The sequence below is a fragment of the Varanus komodoensis genome, unplaced genomic scaffold (assembly GCF_004798865.1).
Source record: "Varanus komodoensis strain SLA01 unplaced genomic scaffold, ASM479886v1 scaffold45, whole genome shotgun sequence".
In the NCBI taxonomy this organism is placed as follows: domain Eukaryota; kingdom Metazoa; phylum Chordata; class Lepidosauria; order Squamata; family Varanidae; genus Varanus; species Varanus komodoensis.
The window spans coordinates 3,890,818-3,908,591 of record NW_025336011.1 but is presented as its reverse complement, the minus strand read 5'-3'; the positions used below and the strand labels follow the sequence as shown (position 1 = coordinate 3,908,591).

The 17,774-nt window shown below is 46.8% G+C and overlaps 1 protein-coding gene across 3 annotated transcripts in view; it reads right to left on the bottom strand.

Annotated features, from left to right (window-relative positions):
• Positions 1-205: 205 nt before the first annotated feature.
• Positions 206-17,774, bottom strand: part of KAT7 (lysine acetyltransferase 7) — a 41,319-nt gene continuing 23,750 nt past the window's right edge. For 2 of the 3 annotated variants that reach the window (XM_044444593.1, XM_044444594.1), the window contains 7 exons: positions 17,304-17,495; positions 14,347-14,436; positions 11,957-12,097; positions 9,897-9,990; positions 7,949-8,095; positions 5,077-5,183; positions 206-3,591 (listed from right to left, as the gene is read on the bottom strand). In XM_044444593.1, coding sequence (XP_044300528.1) covers positions 3,490-3,591; positions 5,077-5,183; positions 7,949-8,095; positions 9,897-9,990; positions 11,957-12,097; positions 14,347-14,436; positions 17,304-17,495 — 873 coding nt within the window. In that variant the 3' untranslated portion in view covers positions 206-3,489. Of the gene's footprint in view, positions 3,592-5,076; positions 5,184-7,183; positions 7,380-7,948; positions 8,096-9,896; positions 9,991-11,956; positions 12,098-14,346; positions 14,437-17,303; positions 17,496-17,774 lie in introns of all 3 variants that reach the window. The other variant, XR_006416125.1, reaches the window with a different exon arrangement.

Below are 17,774 nucleotides of genomic sequence, written 5' to 3'. Positions count from 1 at the left end.
CCTGTTTTAGTAGCATATTGGATCAATATTTTTTTTTTAAGATAAGCAGGTTGCTCTTTTGCATTTAATAGATCTAAGTTTTCTTTTTGAATTACCTAGGGCACTGTCAGATGAGGAAGGAATTCTGCCTAAAAAGTCTTATTCAAAAATCAATACATCACAGCATCACAGGCATTTTCTTCAGTGTAAGAACTAGGACTAGAAAGCCAGAGCAAAGAACATGCTTTATTGAGAAGTAGATACACTGTTAGCATATTCTAACATATCCAGAAAACGGAAAGGTTTGCTTTTGTACAAGAATGGTCACCCTCCCCTCCCCACAAGCAGACTGCCATTCCTCCCCGCCACTTGCTATGAACTAGAAGCTGAGGGCACTGGGTGACAGTTGCTGGCAATGTCCACAGAAAGAGAAACTTTGGCAGATTTAAGAATGGCGATAAAAAGACAAAACCGAAACACGAGAGCTGACCACAGGGGTGCTTGCACGGGGAACTGTGCTGGAGAGGGAGTGTGTTCAGCTGCAATCTATCTTGTCCCAAGACTGGAGACAAGCTAACAGTGTTAGTGGAGGTGTGTTGCTTTTGTAATCCAGCTAAAAACAAAAGGTTGCATTTTGAGCACACTTCTGTAGCTGGCAATCACACCAGACAGAGGTCAACGGCATGGCTACAGGATGTTTCCTTTGAGCTGAGTGGAGAAAGATTTCACTAAACATGACAAACAAAAACGTATTCTTACTCTTGTTGGAAATCATGTTGAAGTGCAGGACACGGCCGGCCAGCCCACCCACCCACCTGCCCCTTGTAAGGCAGTACAAGAAAGAACACACACTGCACGCCTCTACTCAGAAGACTGCAAGGCCCACCCAAGACTCCGGGCAAGAAAATTTCAAAGAAGAAAAGTTGTCAAAGATGGCAAGCTGTGGAAAGATCCAGCTTGCGATGGGATGGTGCTCGCTGGGGGAGAAGAGAGGGGAGGGGGACGCAGGACTGACTCTCCCATCTGTCTCCTGCGCAGCTTCTTTGGTCATGCTGCCTATCCCCCGACCCTTCAGCTTACTCTGCGGATCATGACTTGGTGCACTAGGCACACAGGCTCTCGGTGAAAGAGTGTGCACAAGGGGTGCCAACCTCTGCAAGGTTAACTCACTCAGCAAAAGCTCCAGGGGGTCTTTGGATAGGTTATTTCTATGAACAGTGGAGTTAGGCCAATGAATGTTGAAGGGTGTTGACCGAGTTCTCTCCTTTTTATACTTCAGGCAAACTGTGAGGTAGGTGGGCAAAGCAAGGTCCCGCCAGCACCCAATCTGGAGTGGACTGGAGCTCTCCACTGATCTTCACCTGCCACATCAGAATCCATCTCCTCCTCTGTGCCTTTCCCAGCTGCTGCAAACAGCAGGCAGGACCGGTGGGGGTCCCAGTTCACTTCAGCTAGATAAAGATCACTTGCAGGATGAGTGGCTGGCAGGCTCCCTCGCAAAGGCAGGCACACCAAAGCTCACACCCTAAAACCGACCCTATGCCCATACAAATACATTTGAAGCTATGGGTCCATCCACAGGTCTGTTTCTCATGAAACTTCCTTCATGCATTTTAAAAGGCCTCCATCATCTTGTGACAGTTGCCCCTATGGAGTCGGGGGCCAGGTTTTGGAATGTGGGAGCACATGTTGGGGGCCAGGTCTCTTTGGGAGACCTGATGTTATGGGTTCATTTTTGTTGCAGGTCCAACGAGCAAAATTTGTAGACAAAGTCACTGCAGAAATGCCCGTGAGAGCACATCTGCCCTCATATGTCCAAGGGGCTCTCATCATCCACCTTCAGATCATAAATGCTGGCAAAGACAGAGCTGAAGAAACGTTCCCTATACTCTTTAAAACAACAGGATGACGATGGGCAAGTCACTGGCTCAGGATGGTCTCACTAATTTCAGGGTTCCCAAACTGCAAAAATAGCCAGCCTAGAAGCAAGCTACAATGCGGTGGACAGACACTGCGTGGAGGCTCCCCCCCCCCATTCTGTTACAGCCAATTGCCCCAGGGGATTGGCATGACCAGATCTGAAGCCTCACCCCCACAAACACACATGGTGATCGAGTTGGGGAAAGGAGCAGCCTTCACCATGGCGTTGCTAGTGCATGTTCCTCAGGCAGAGCCTTCTCTGGGGCAGGAGGTCCAAATGGGGAGAAACACCAAAGCAGCAAGAAGGCACTACTGCCACGGGTAGATGCTGCCCTTGCGATTCCCCCTCCCACACAAATTCCCACATGAATTCAGCTGGCACTCGAAAAGGACTGGTGCGCAGTGTATTCCAAACTCACTACAGGAGTCCTTAGTTCAGCAGTAAGACTCACAGTGGGGTGGCGCTCCAGGCTACCACCAGGGCATTGCAAACAGCTGGGACCAGGTGGTGGCACCTTTTCCACTGGGGAAGGTTTCCCCTTGTTGCTGGGAGCTGGCTGCACTGGAGGCAAAGCCGCCAGTGGAACCCAGAAAGGGCTTACCATGTACAGGTCTGGAGTGTGGGGAAGCAGAAGCAGCCAACTGGCACTCCCACATTCTGAAATCAAGAGATCTCTGGGCACTTCCTCGCCTGGACTCCCCTGCTGTTCATGAGAAGGAAACAAAAGGAAAAACAGAGCACCTCGTGGAGGGCATCTGCACAGAAACAGGAAGCAGGTAGTTCAGATTTGTGACTGGGTGCAAGAAACTGCTGATCCTGAGGCAACCCAGCAGTCCAAGGGCTGTTGTCATTTCCAGTTGCATCTTGGCACCTGGTGGGTGGGAAATGGTCTCAATAAACCCACATGGGGAGAGAGTTGGGTGGGGGTGACTGGACAGAACGGATTGTACCATTTCGGAGGACAAGTGGGGAGATACCGTTCTGAAAGTGTGCCTGGCTGACTAGCTTCTTTGTCCCTACAATGCTTGTTTTCTTTTGTTGCAAGCACTTTCTATACGGGGAACGGATGAAAATGATGCCTCGCTGCCCCCTGCAAAATGGGGCAGTAAAGCCCTCTTGATCACCCAGGATGTGACCACCTCATTCTGCTGCATACGTAAACCAAGCCTTACAAGGCTGCAGTAGAAGTGGCAGCTTGAAACAACTGAATGGTGTGGGATGTGACAGAGCCTTACTGGGCTCGGGCCTTATGGCTGATGGGACAGACAGTGGAAAGATACAGGGTAAGGGATGACCAACCCTTCTTGGGGCCAAATTAGCTAAGGATCCAGAACCCTGCGATCATTTCAGCCTTGTCAGATATACAGAGGATCTGGGTCAAAACCATCCCCAAAAGAAGAACAGCATCCCCAGAAGTATGTGAGAAGTGGGGAGAGGTGGGCTGGTACCAAGAGCAGTGGCACAGCCACAATCCCAAAGACAGATCCTAACTGGGAAAGGAAAGAGGGTCACGATGACAGTGGTGGCAGAGGCAGCGGGTGGGACGGGCTGGGCTGGGCTGTCCACACTTTCTGGAGAGATTGGTCAAATTAAGTGCCCTTGGGAGGGGTCCATTTCAAGCAGCTGGGATCCATGATTTTATTGCTGTTGGATCTTTTGGCCTCTTTGGCAATCCATTCATCAATCAGATCCTGAGGAGAGGTAAAAAGACAGACAAAGGAAGTGCGGGTTAAAAGCTTGGGGAAAGTTACTAACAGAGCTGCATCTAGCGTGCATGGGAGACTGCCACAAAGCTGGGGGGAAAAGTAGGCCTAGTTTTATGCTACGGAAAAGGAACTGCTGTTCTGAGTAATCCCTAAAAATGAACCCAAGTGGTAGCTTCAGACACAGCCTTCAATTGTAAAAAACTACCAGAAGCTTCTTGTGTGTGCACTCTGCTTCAAGTGGAGCTTGGATGCTGTCGTATTTCTGGCTTAGTGTTGAGAGAGCAGATTGTGTGAGGCTGTCATATTGTGGACACTTTAATACTGCCTTCCCCAGTCTGGTAGCCTTCAGAGGCAATTGGACTGCAACCTCCAGAATTCCCATCCAGCAGGGCAATTGACTGGGAATTCTGGGTGTTGCAGTCCAAACACATCTGGAAGGCACAAGGTTGGGGAAGGTTGCTTTAATACTATGTTAGAGAATAGAATAGTAGAAAACCTAAGGCCCACAGGTCAAATCCAACCCTTCTGGGATCCCAATCTGGCCCTCTGGAGTTTTCTGAGGTGCACAACCTTCCCACAACCACCAATCATTTGGGGCTTCCTTGGCATTTGTGGCATTCCCCCCTTCCTATTCTAAATGGCTGAAATGCTTCTCATAAGGCCTACTTACTGGCAGGAGGTGCTTTGAGCTCCTATTATGGCTCTGACCAGCACTGGAATTCAGCCCCTTCAAGCTTCTCCAAAATGAAATTCCACCCATAGATTGAAAAAGGGTACATGCTCATTCTGCCTAAGATGAGGGTGTTCAAGGTAAGACTGGACAAGCGCAGGTTGGGGAGTACATGAGCGGAGATGGCTGGAGCCAGGGGTCAGACTAGATGGCCCAGGAGGTCCCTTCTGAGTTGCTTTCTTTCTATGCTCCTTCTTAACTGAAGGACAATTCATTTATATCTCACCCAGAAGTTGTGCTTGCTGAAGGAAAGCTCTGTAAGCTTTTATTCCCCATGGAGAACGCATTCTGTTGGGCATTTGGCCCATCGCCACTCCGTGCCATCATTCATAAGTCGTTCTTGTTCAGCAGCATATAACCAAGACACCTCTAAGCTTCAGCCCAGGGGTGGCTCTCCAAATGAGGACAGGCTACACCACCCACCCTCCCTGACAAATGAAGTATACTATGTCTAGGGCTGAGGGAGCGTCCAATGAGATTCCTGGAGGGTAAAAGGTCTCCCATGCCTGCTTCGTACAGCCATAATCACAGCATTTCAAGAGATTTTTACATTAAAGCAACACACACAGATTCCTGCTTTTCAGTTGTGGCAAAATGTAGGTCAGAACAGTACAAGAATCCAAAGCAAGAAAACTCTCCAGAAGAAAACATGAAGCATGCAGTTAAAGCACAGTACTGACCCAACCAAGGGCAAAGTGTGGCCAAGGTGCCTTCACATGCAACTATTAGACACACCTTACCTGTCTCTTTAAAACTAGGTGTTTGCCCTTCCAGTACTTGAGCATCTGAAGAGCTTGCAGAGTGCTAACAATGTCGACAGGGTTGACGGCTGTCTCTTGGCTGATCTCTGGAACAGAGCGAAGAAAGAGTCTGTTTTACTAGGGATGCTACCAGATCCATGGGACCAACTACCATAGAGCTCTACCTGTCTCCTGCTAACTCCGCTACAGAGAAGCAGAAGCTTCAGGATCAAGTGTGCCCCATGATCCATGCAAACACAGAACCAAGCATGCTGAGAATTATAGCGGCCAAGGTAGGTTGAAAGCACACTGGCAGGCCTAGCAGGATGGATGGATTGACTGATCGATCAATTTAAAGCCTTTGTATGCAGCCCAATTGTGCCACAGCACCTGCGGCCAGCTCACAATTACAAGATAAAAATACAGTAAGAAACACAATACAAACAAATAGCAACGTATTAAAAATAGGTTAACAATAAAATGCAAGCAGAAATACAAAACAAAGGTCAAATGGCATTAATTATTAAAACAGTCTTTTTAAAGGAAGGTCTTTGCTGGACCCCGAAAAGAAAGCAAGGAAGGCACCAGGCCAATCTCCTTGGGGAGAGCATTCCAAATATGGGGAGCAGCTGCAGAAAAGCCCCTCCTCCAAGCAGCCATCCCTCTCACCTCCTGAAGAGATGGCTCACACAGGAGGGCCCCCTGCATAGGTCTCAAAAGCTGGGCAGGCACATATGGATGCAGGCGCTCCTTAAGATAACTGGGGCCTAAGCTGTTTAGGGCTTTTATATGTCAGCACAAGCACCTTGGATTGGGCCTGGGCCACAACTGGCAATCAACGAAGATCTTTCGGTATACGTGTTGTGGGGGCTGCTCGAGGGGCTCCCATCGCCGACAGAGTGGCCCTGTTCTGTGCCAACTGTAACTGCTGGACTGTCTTCAAGGGCAGCCCCACGTAGAGTGCATTGCAGTCATCTATTTCAGATTTCAGAAGACGGGGGAAATGCTGAACAAGATTTCCAGTGGTCAAGGGTTTAGTGGCCTACATGGCTCCTTGCCCATCCAGAAGGAGTAGCAGAATCAAGCAAATGTCAGCACAGCAGTCATGGGAATATGAAGATACGTCTTTTCATGGATCGGTGACTGATTTAAGTACAGGAAGCAGAGATGAAGGATCAGTGGACAGTTCTTACAAGAGAGGGATGCACTGGGGCTGCTGCTTTCCAACTCATCTGATGGATGACCTGAATCACAGGATGCACAGTGAGGTGCTCACTTTTGTAGATGATGTCAAAACAGTTCGGGGGATAAAACCAACAAAGCATTGTGAAAAGCTCCAGAAAGATCTCTCCAAAATGGGACAATTGGCAGTAATGGGGCAAATGGGGTTCAATATAAAGTGCAAAGTGATGCACATCCTAGCAAGCTGAACTGATGGTGATGGGCTAGGAGAGAGGTCCTGGAGTCCTGTGGAGAGTTCAGTGAAAATACTGACCTAGCATAGTGCAGCTCTGGAAAAGGTGAATTTCATGTTAGTGATCATTTCTGAAAATAAAACTGTCAGTATTGTGACACTTTTATAAACACCCATGTTTTGACTACTGTGTACAGTAAAACACACTCCAAAAAGAGTATTATAGAGCTGGAAAAGGTGCAGAAAAGGACAATCAAAATGATGAATGGGCTGGAGGAACTCTCAAGGAGGAAATGTTCCAATTTTATTTTCAAAAGCCATTTGGATGCTTTACCTCTTTTGGGCAATGGGAGCTTCTCTGAACCTTGTTTTTCTTTGCCATCTTAGAGGATACAACCCACCTTGTCCTTAAGAAGGGAATGCCTCTTCCAAGTGGCACTTGACATCAATAGTTTACAGAAGCATTTCCATTAAAAAAACAAAAAGAAAGAAACCCTGACCATTTGCTGCTTGATTAAACTGGGGGCACCTTGTTTTAAAAATCAAATTCTTTTTTATTCACTAATCTAACTGCTTCAAAATCAGCCGAGCATTGCATATTAGATTGCCCCAAGAGCCTCTCTAGTATGAAAAGTTAGACCGATGGTGTCATCAAGAAGCGCCAAGTCAGCGTTAGTTGTGGCTTCCACTTACAACTTTCCAGCTGTTTGTAGCTCTGAGCCCTGGAGCAAACAAAGGAGAGCCAGACCAAGATCCTCTCAGAGCCTTTGGCATCATTCTGTTTTCCCTCTGCCCACCCTGCCTTTGTCGGTAGTGGAAGACAGGATGGAGAGGGGGAATACTACGCTTCCATTCAGTGGAGCCTGACAGGATCAGGCCTTTACTCCTCCTGTGGGGAAAGAAACAGGTTGGAGTGATGGAAAATGGGTTGCTTCATAACTATTGCACATCAGCATATTTTTAACTCATGCTCCATAATTTCCAGGTTATTTGAAGAATTTTGAATTTGTTGGCAAGTCCTGGGAAAAGGACAGATAAAGGGAGTTGAGGGATGAGAGAGCAGCCATGGAGGATAGACACACAACTTCAGGACTTTAACCACTGGAAGTCCTATTCAGTTCTCCTCTAGCCTCTTAGTTTTGTTTTTTTTAATCCTGTTTCAACCTGTGTTATGTAGGCAGGGCAACCACATTCTGAACATCAAAATAAAACATTATATGGTAAAACTGAAGCAACCAATGCTGCCTGTAGATGGGGTAGGGAGACTATTTTAGCAGCTGCCCAAACTCAGTTACAGCTGTGGGTGAACCTCTAGAAGAGCAGAGTCCCTGTCTTTTGTCCGATTGTACAAAGAAAAACTGCATCAAGCAAGCTTAAAAGTCAAGTCACAGGTCTGTTTAAAACAAGAACGGGTGCCATTTGCTGTTGATGCACTGGGGCAGTGGAATCAGACCCTACCTTTGATGGAGATTTCTTTGCCTTGAAAGTTATGCAGGTAACGCAGAAGAACTTCTTTCCAGTAACTACGGTAGCTAATGAGTCCCAGGTCTGAGAGGGGCCTTTCTGGGGAGCCAACCTTCTCTTCCACTTTGGAGAGTAAATAGCCTGAGGAAGAGAATGAAGCAAATTCTTCAGAGCTCGGTTTAAGCAGCCTCATCTGCTCTCCCTGCCACACCCATATACACTTGGTCAGGCCACTCACTACCACCCAGGGTTTCAGATACCTTTCCTGGGCACTGGAACAACGGAAGGCAAATGTTCTCACAAGTCATTCAGTGCTAGGATTTGGAGCAGTCAAAAATCAGTGCAAGACAGAAACTGGCTGAGTGATCAACATGCTTGCAGAACACTTAAGGCAGCCTTCTTCAGTCAGAGGCCCTCCAAAAGTTTTGGACTACAACTCCAAAACAGCATCCCCCACAACCAGCCTTGCTGGTTGGGGCTAATGGAGCCTACAACATCTAAACGGGGGTACGCTGACTTAAGTAGGGGTAAGTCTATTGATATTTGCTCAATATTGGTGCATGCAAGGAGCTCTGGTTGCTCCCATTATGGCTTGTACTTTCTGTGTTGAGATGTTTGTAAATGAATATGCTGAAAATGAGAGGCAGGTTGTGCAACAAGATGTTGCAGTGCCTTCCACCCGATCAAGGTGCTGCTCCTGGTCATGGCTCAAGACAGACTGAAACAGGAGCTCTTTTAGCGCTGTTCAAGATCGAGGGGAGGGACGAGTTCAGGGGAACAGGATTATGCTCCCAACATCCCTGCTGTGTTTTATAGCACTCGATGGCAGCCAGCCCTGAACCCGAGTATCTTACAGCTATGAGGTGCAGGAGGGCATGCAGCTCTGAAGATGGGAGAGGCACCCTCCACCCTAAAGCCCCTGCCTCAGGCTGCAGGCCCTTCATCACCCCTTGTGCGCAGGGGCGGGAGGTGTTTTCAGCTGACATATGAACATTCCCTGCCTCAAGCTGCCCTCACCCATAGGCCCAACTGCATGAACCTTCACTTCTACTTTCCTTTAGACCCTACCCCTTACACACTGTATAAGCCAGACGAGCCCAACGTGTGTCCCTCTCCACCAATGCCTTGGCCTACAACTCCCATGACCCCTCATCAGTGCTTGAGCAGCCAGAGAGGAGGGGAGCTCTAGCTGGAGGGCTGTAAGGTGCCCACCTGTGATTTAAGTTCATCGGTACCTGCCACGGAGCTTTAAAAGATGTTGAATTCACAAACCTGTGTATGCCAGCTTACCTAGAGCATGCCCTGGGTGTGTGGAAGCTACTACTTATTTTGGGGTGGCTCTAGTTTTAATCTGAATAAGAGGCACCCAAGTTTACTAAGCAGGAAAGCCACTGCCTGTCAACCAGATCGGGATTGCCATGTTTATATGCATCCAGTAGCCTTTAGGACAGGGGTGCAAAACTTGAGGCCCAGGGATCAAATCTAGCCTACTTGCAGTGTCCAGTGGACCAGACTTCCTACTTCTTCTGGCCCCATCCGCTTTCTCCTGAATCATCAACTGTTTTGTGATTTCCCAGATTTCACCCAGGTTTTCTTCTCTAAAAAGCTGAAATGGTTTTGTTAATGCTTACTGACTAGCAGTTAAGAACTTTAACATTAAAATCTGTCAGTATTTGGGATTTTCTGCCCCCCACCCAGCAGGGTAACATGGCTCCTGACAGCTGCCCCAAAATGGATTTTGATCCTAGTGCTAAAAGAGATTCTGCACCCCTTCCTTACGAACTTCAGCACAGCACAATGTAGCAGTATAAAAAACAACAGCACTGCTCAGTTCTATCACGGAGATAACAAGCGTTCTATTTTTGACTGCACTTAGATTCCAGCATCTGGTTGCCACATATTTGTGAGCTACTTTATTAAACACACACACATCTATACTTACTGAAGTCGATAAGCATTTTGCCATAACCTTGCCTCATGTACTGAGGCATTGTCAGAATGCAGGAAACGTTATAGTTGAGGAAGGAGTTCTTTTCCTGGAAGCAAACAGTATAACCATTAAGGGACATGGCAAAAGTCAGATATCTAGCTCACACATATGATTTTTTTAAGCAGATTAAAACAGGAAGCCTATGATCCAATTTCCCCCCACAACTAATTCTACATGTTCAAGAAAGCTATTTGCCTTGCACTTCTCTAATATCTGCATGCCAGCAAAGAAAGCTCTCTGGATCCCAGCCCATAAAGGCAAAACTCAAGTTGGGTGTCATTTGGCTCTGATGGCCATCTCCCAACAAGTCTGCCTGGATGTTGAACACATTTCAAATTATTTGTCATAGAAACTGCAAGAGTGGAAGATAAAGTTATCCATCTTAATGGTAACACCATCCTTCACATCTGCACAGAACACAACACATGTAAGTGGAAGGCAGTTATTTTTCAAGAGCGCATTACATACTGTGAACTCATCAGCCATGCTAACACAGGTACGAACATTCATGTACAGATTGCAATTCTGACAGGACCCATGTCTGGAACAGGCCATCTCGACTAATGTACAGTCTGGATCTGTCAGAGAATAATCTACTCAGCCTGGGCTGAGGGCAAATGTACCCATTTCCTTTCTGGCAAATGATGTTGCACTACATAGACGGGATGAAATACCTCAACCTCTCCTCACCCAGTTTCACGACTATGCTGTGCAGCAGTCAGAGTTCTTTCCAGGCCCCACAGTTTTTAAAAAACTGTTCAATGGCAATCCACAGAGAGAAACACACAGCATGGACTAGTCAGTGGTCCTGAGCACAATTACCAAGAAACCTTCAGGGACAAGGAACAGCATGATACGTGGGGAAAATTATTCTTGTGCTCATGACTGTATTGAGAAAAACTCCTCAAAAGGAATGCTGCAATAAGCTGCTCATCTGCATGAACAACAAGGTTTCACAACTGCCTCCGCAAGAAAACCAAACGAGTTCAGTCTGGGGTTTGTCAGCTGAAGAAGCCAGCTGGGTGGTGGGAGGAGGCAGCTGCTTTCCCTCTCACATCTATGCCCTTCATCCCTTGCATGCTTCTCTTCAAGCTCTTTCTGGTGCTCAGCTCACTCGACTTGTTTTCGGCGCCGGAGCCCAGTGCAGCACGGGTGGCAAACAAACCAGAGCCGCATCCTCTTGAAGCACTGCCGCAGTACTCATGTTGAGCATGTGTGTCATGGCAAATTGTCAAGAAGTGCTACTTAGGCAGCGAGGCAAGAGCTCTCAATTTCTGTAAAAACCCAGACACAATTGACTACGCCAGACTTTGCGGAGACCTTGAATTTTCCATGCGAGGGAAAAGATGGGCAACAAAGAACATTGTGTGCAGTTGAAGGAGTCATCATGATCTCGCAGTCACGACTGGAAAGCAAAGAAGCATCTTGAGACAGACCGTTACACTTTGCAGCAGGTCTGTGCACTTGGAAGCAGCAGCAGCAGCCTTCCATTTTCCAAACAGGAGGAAACAGTCGCACTGGCAATGTACCTTTGGTCTAGGAGTCTTGCCTGTCAATACTGTGCCTGTTCAAGATCATGTGTGTTCTCAATGCTGCTTACATGCTGAAGAATAGTAGTTGCTGGCTCTGCCCCCCCCCCCTTTTCCTGCCTTAGCCCTAGTCTTGAGCCTTGAGGAGGGAGGGAGGGAGGGAGGGAGGGAGGATTCAAAACACCCTGCTGCCCTGTCTACTACTCAACCCTTGCCTTTTTCTACCTGGGGAGATAACCCCGGCCCGTGCTGAGTTTGTCTGTACCTTTGAACTCTAGGCTTGCTTGCCCCTGTAAATTAGATTGCCTGAACCAGCTCTTTGCCCTGCTTTTGAACCATCCCAGAGAAGTGCAGGGCTTGACTAAGTCATCCTCCCACTGTCAGGCTCAAAGCAAGGCCAGTCACCATGCGCCCATTTGGCTTGATGCACAAACAACGGAGAAAGCCCTGCCTGTGCAGTAGACCTCAAGCAGCATTCCTAACCTTGGAAAAATAGCCAATCAAGTGGCAGCCAGTGTTGTCCGCTTCTGTCATGACGTAGAAGAGAAAGGGCTCAACGTCGTAATACAGAGTCTTGTGGTCCAAGAAGAGCTTTGCCAGGAGGCACAGGTTCTGGCAGTAGATCTAGAAGGATCAGAGGTAGTATTAAGCCACTTGTGCATCCCAAGATTGGGAGGTGGGAGTAGCAGCCTCAAAACTCTTGTTGCAAGGCCAAACCACCACAAACTATCCTACAAAAATAGTGAACCACCAAGAGAGGACTCCCATGCAGTAGCACAATGCAGTTTGCTCCAGATGGTTCAAATAGTGAAGCCAAGTCATAAATTAAGCTAACCCCACAACCTGCATTTCTTAATAACAAAGGAGACTGCTGCCCCTTACTTTGCAACCTGTGAAAAATGGAAAGCAAACATCAGAAAAGACCAGCATAAAGAACTGAAATGGAACATTCAAATCTAACCTTTCCAAAGCATACATTTGAACACACACTGGCTATTTAGGATAGCCTTCGCCAACTCTGTGCCTTCCAGACACAGCTGGACTGTAAGACCCAGAATTCCCAGTCAATGGCCCTGCTGGATGGGAATTCTGGGAGTTGTGGTTCAAATGCCTTTGAGGGCCCCCAGGGTGGGGAAGACTGATTTTGGATGCTAACACTGGTATATCTGTTCCTATTTTAATGCTTTTGTGATCGTATTTATATCCTGCCTTTTTGCCACTTGCAAGAAACCAAAGGTGGCTATCACAGTGTAATGACTATACCACAAGACGTCCATCAGAGCTCATAGCTTTGCAACAGAGTACTGGGTTTATATAATAACTGTAAATACAACCCCAGAAATCAGAAATACACATGGTACAAAGGTTAAACGAGAGTTAGCACGCATTGGGCTAGAAAGTTAGACTAGAACTTGGGAGATCTGGACCCTCGTTTCTACTCAGCCAATGAAACTCATTGGGTGACTGTGGGCCAGTCACAGATTCTCTATCTAACTGACCTCACAGGACTATTATGAGGATAAAAGGAAGAGGAGAGAGACAATGCAAGCTGCCTTGGGATCCTTGAAGGAAAAAAGGTGAAAGTGGAAGGATGGATAGAAGACATGCTTGGGAGAGAGGAATCACAGATTCAAGCCAGCAACAAGAGAATACCATTTTTTGCACGCTTCCTCGGCAAACTCCTTCCAATTTGACAGCAGCCCAGCATGGGAAATGTTAGAGCAGCACTCTTCCAGCTGGGAACTAGTTATTTTACTTTCAGAGAAGCATTTACAAGAATAATTCCCCACCGGCAGCATGAAGCTGTATGAACACATTCGCCCCTTTCTGGACTCTGCTCCTTTGTGCTGCTGCATGTATAGATCCAACATTTGAGAAAGCAGAATGCATGTGGATTCCAAAGCCAAGCAGAGCACAGGAGAGGTAGATGGAAAGATGAGGAAACAGCTGATGGGAGGGAAAAGACCTTGTAGGGCTGAAGTCCAGAAAAGCTACAACACAGGTGGGCATCCTCAAGTGTGAGTCCCAACATGACCCTCTTGGGGTTTCTGGGGTTACAGTTCTTTCCCCCAGTCACTGATTGTTGGGTGGCTTCTTGGCTTTTCTGCACTCAGCCTACCCCAATTCTAAAAGGTTGAAAGGCTGCTTCTAAGGTTTAGCTACTGGCAATAAGAGCTTTAAGCTACAATAGGCTGGTATCTTTTAGACCTTTGACCCCAGCCATACCCCTTTGGCTTCACCACTGGAATGTGGCCCCAAGGACTTCTTTCAAGCAGAATCTGGCCCCCGAGCTCAGGGCCGAGAAATCTCTTTCAGCTCAAAAAGCCCCTGAAGAATGCCTTCTGGGAAGAATGCCTTCTGGGAAGGCTCTCAAGCAGTCATCCCCAAAATGGGATTTGGACAGCAGAAAACGCTCCAGGAAACCACCCTCGCTCACCTTCAAGGAGCCTGTTTCAACCCTGTTAGTCCAAATCTGCCTCTTTGAACCCATATTCCAGTTGAAAAGGAGAATAGGTTGCATAGCTGAGCAGAATTATATTGGGGACATGGCTGAGTTCTCTAAGCTGGATTACTGAAGTCTAATGTCACTAAAAGGCAAGGGCCTTCCCAAGTTGATGCCCTCTAGGTGTTTTGGACTACAGCTCATGGCCATCCCAGCCAGTTTGGCCAAAGGTTAGGGAAAATGGGGAAAGATCCAAACAGCTTCAGGCTAGGAAAGGATTAGACCAATATTGCAACCTTGAGATTTTTCAGAGCTAGGCAAGAGAGAATGGCAAAATGCTTCCAAGCCCAGCCACCTGAATTGCCTCCTGAAAAGGCAATGCATTGGACAAGTTTTCTTCCTAGCTGTCAACTCCAGATAAAGATATTACCTTGTTCTTTTTCCCATCTACTTCAAACACCGAAATGGAGCCTTTGCGGTAAATCTCATCACCTGGAGGGTGCTTCCAGACACATTTTGCCTATGGGGAACAAAGAGACAAATGCTACAATGAAAACAGCTTACCAAATGTAACAAGCGACTTTGGAAACATGGAGAAGCAAGAAAGAATTGAAAGAGGAAGGAAAGGTTATTGGACAGTGGATACAATCAAGTTACAGCAGAAGCAATGACACCTTTTCTGCTCTGTGATGCTGAGTGACAAAGTGCCCTTTCAGCATGGGGCAAGAACAGCCAATCTATCAAGATGGGTACAGATCAAATATTATTAGCTGCCCACAGCAAGTTCTGTTCCTGTACTAGACAACAATCCAGTCATGTTTTTCTTCCAAATTTAATAAGCCTTCTTTCTCATAAAGTTTTTATATATTTCCCAGAATCCTTCACAGTCATACCATCATCTAGTTGGCATTATATGGGCCTTTCAGTAGCAAGGATTTGTTTGCCTTCTGATTAGAATAAAACAGGTCTGTTATTGGCCCCCACCCCTGGCCCACAAGCAAACAGACCAATCCCTCGGTTAGAGGGGGCAGAAGGCAGCTGTGATCGACAAGGGTGATGAGGCAAGTCGTGCCCACCTCAGAAAGTTGGCCTGGGATTGGCCTGTCTTGAAAACAACCTGGTGCCCTCCAGTCACACATGGCTGCCTGGGGGTTGCTGGGAGTTGTAGTCCAACGTGGCTGAAGGGTACCAAATTAGGGAAAGCCAGTCAAGACTGTGCAGTGCCCACCTGAATGGAAGATGGAAGGGGCAAGGTTTGGCGACGAGGCCTCTCAAGGCAAAGGAAAAGTAGCTTTCTTCCAAGACTAGTTGGGGATGATGGGGACTGCAGCCTGAGGCATCTGGAGGGCAACTGAGTGAGGAAGGCTGCAGTAACAAAACAGCAGCTCAGGGAGGAGGGATGGGGTTATTCACTGAGGTTGCATGCTTATACAAGTACAGATCTGCATCTGAATCACGACCGAACAGGGAACCTAACATCAAACCAAAACAATGCCAGTTGACTCGGATAACTGTAGAGTGTTTGGGTCATAGGCAACCAATTCATATGACCACCAGGCACAAAGTCAAAACCATTCACAGGCAATATAGGGACAACTGATAGGTTCACTCCCACAGTGGGAAAAATGCTTGGCAATCAAACATCCCCTCCAAGGCGCTGCTGCTTCACTCTGAATAAACCATCCATAGCTGTCACAGTGGCAGTCACAAAAAGCAGCTTCACACCAGCTTTCACAATCTGAAGGGAAACATGTTAAAAGTATAAAAGCTGTAGTAAGCCCAAAATGGTTCTTGATTGTGATAAGTGGGAAGTTCGGGCTAGTTGCCCACAAATGCCACTTGGGCACTTCTGGACCAGCTGACAGTGGCAGGTATCCAGGCACAACTGGCAAGAGCAGCAAGGGGGCTTTACTGCTCCTGCCAAGTAAGCTGACAGCTGATCACCACAATGGGGTTGGGTCAGGATAACACAACAGCCCACCATAGGTATGACAGCCAAGAACAGTCCACAGGTTGTCAGGATGGCTTGCTGCCCCCACACAAGCCATCTTGCAGGGACTGGTCTGGATTCACATGACACGACAACCCATTGTGGATAGCAATTTCACAATTGATTGTTGTATCATGTGAACCCAGTCAATGGGGATGCCCAAACACTATAAATGTTTCCTTTCCTTTTCTGAAAACAGGAGGAAGAGTTGAATGGCTTCAACTTACAATATTTTGTTGAGTTTCTGGGAAGTTACATCAAAAGGGTTCTTTGGTGCCTTCCAGAGAATGTCACATGCACACAGTCCCACTGAAATCAATGGAAAGTCTTTCAATAGTCCCAAATCCCCTGGCCTCAACACAATTTGAAACTGGCTAGACTGCACTCCTAGGGTCTAAACTTTAAGCTCTTTCTATCGCCTTCCAACAACCGAGGGAATTCTGGAAAGATGCGACAAAGAAAATGAAGCTTTTTTTATGTCATAAATTTATTTCGCAAGACAGTGAAAATTGCCTTGAGATATATGGCATTAGGGGAATAAAGACCTGCCTCAGCTAGTTTGGCTTATAGGTGAGGTGTAAATTATAAATTCTTCACTAAAACGAAGAACAAAGGAGGAAGATTTTTACCAAGCATTAAAGTAAGCCTGGGGAATGTAGGTCACCTTCTTTTCCTTTAGATGTTGCCAGGCTCATATGAAAGGCACATGCTTCTAGTCCATAAGGGATTATATAGAGGTGGGGCATTGAATCTCTTGCACTCAAGGGGCAAATTCAATTTTGAAGAAGTTTTGGGATCCTTATTCCAGTGATGGGTTGAGCCCACAGGAAGGAGTAAACAGATGCAAACAACTTGTGCTCAACTGCCACAATTCCTCATCACCTCCTGGGGAGTACTTTTTTGACAGTTAAGAAGCAATTAAAATCTTAAGAAACTGCATGGGACACAGCCCTTCTGGGACTGCACCCCTTCAGATGCGGGGGCGGCGGGGTTGCTAATCGGAGTGCTTCCCCATATAAACAAACTCCTTGCACACAGACCTCTAGCCCATCAAGGAGAAAAGTTAATGTCTAGCATCCTTGCTGAGATGCTGGCTTTCTTTGTTCAGGCAAGTTGTATGTTGTTTTTAACAAATGGTGGGGAGAGATTTCAAAACATGCAGCCTGGTAGGCTGCAGTCCAGAATGGCTGTACTTAGTGCTATTTTTACAATGAGAGAAAATGTGTGCCCCTGGAGAAATCTGTGATACAGCTAACAAATATTTACTGTGTGATTAAGGGTGCAACCTGTAGTATGTTTAGACTGAAAAAAGTTTTACAGCTCCCCGGCTGGGGCTGTAAAACAATGCATGGGATTGTGCCCTTTTTGTCCCATAAGATGCTAATTTAGGGGCTTACCATGTGCCTGCGTAGTATAGTTTGACTCTTCATGTATTTGAGGCAGAACTCACACATGTAGAGGCGCCCTAGCCGCGCATACTCCTCTGGGTAGGGAGAATGGTACCAGGTGTCCAGCTCATAGCGGCCAAAAGCAATTGTCTTGATCATGTTGCTGCCTTCCGTGATTTGGCCCTGAAGTCGCAGTTTCTCCTATTGAGAGCAAAGAGAAACTAGTATTTTGTGTTGGTTTTCAAAAGGCTTAACAGAAATAGGCAGAAATGTCTTGAAATCATATCCCCAAAACCTCTGCAGAATAATAAGCTATCCTCAAAAAGAGCAGAACCTTACATCCTGTATAAGTGACACTGGAACCTGTATATTCTGCTGCTTCATCTGTATCATTAATCCATGAGTAAGAGGAACAGCAAAGAGTTATAAAAGATGTAATTGTTATAGTCTGATGATTGGAAATATTAGTTGTCACATGTA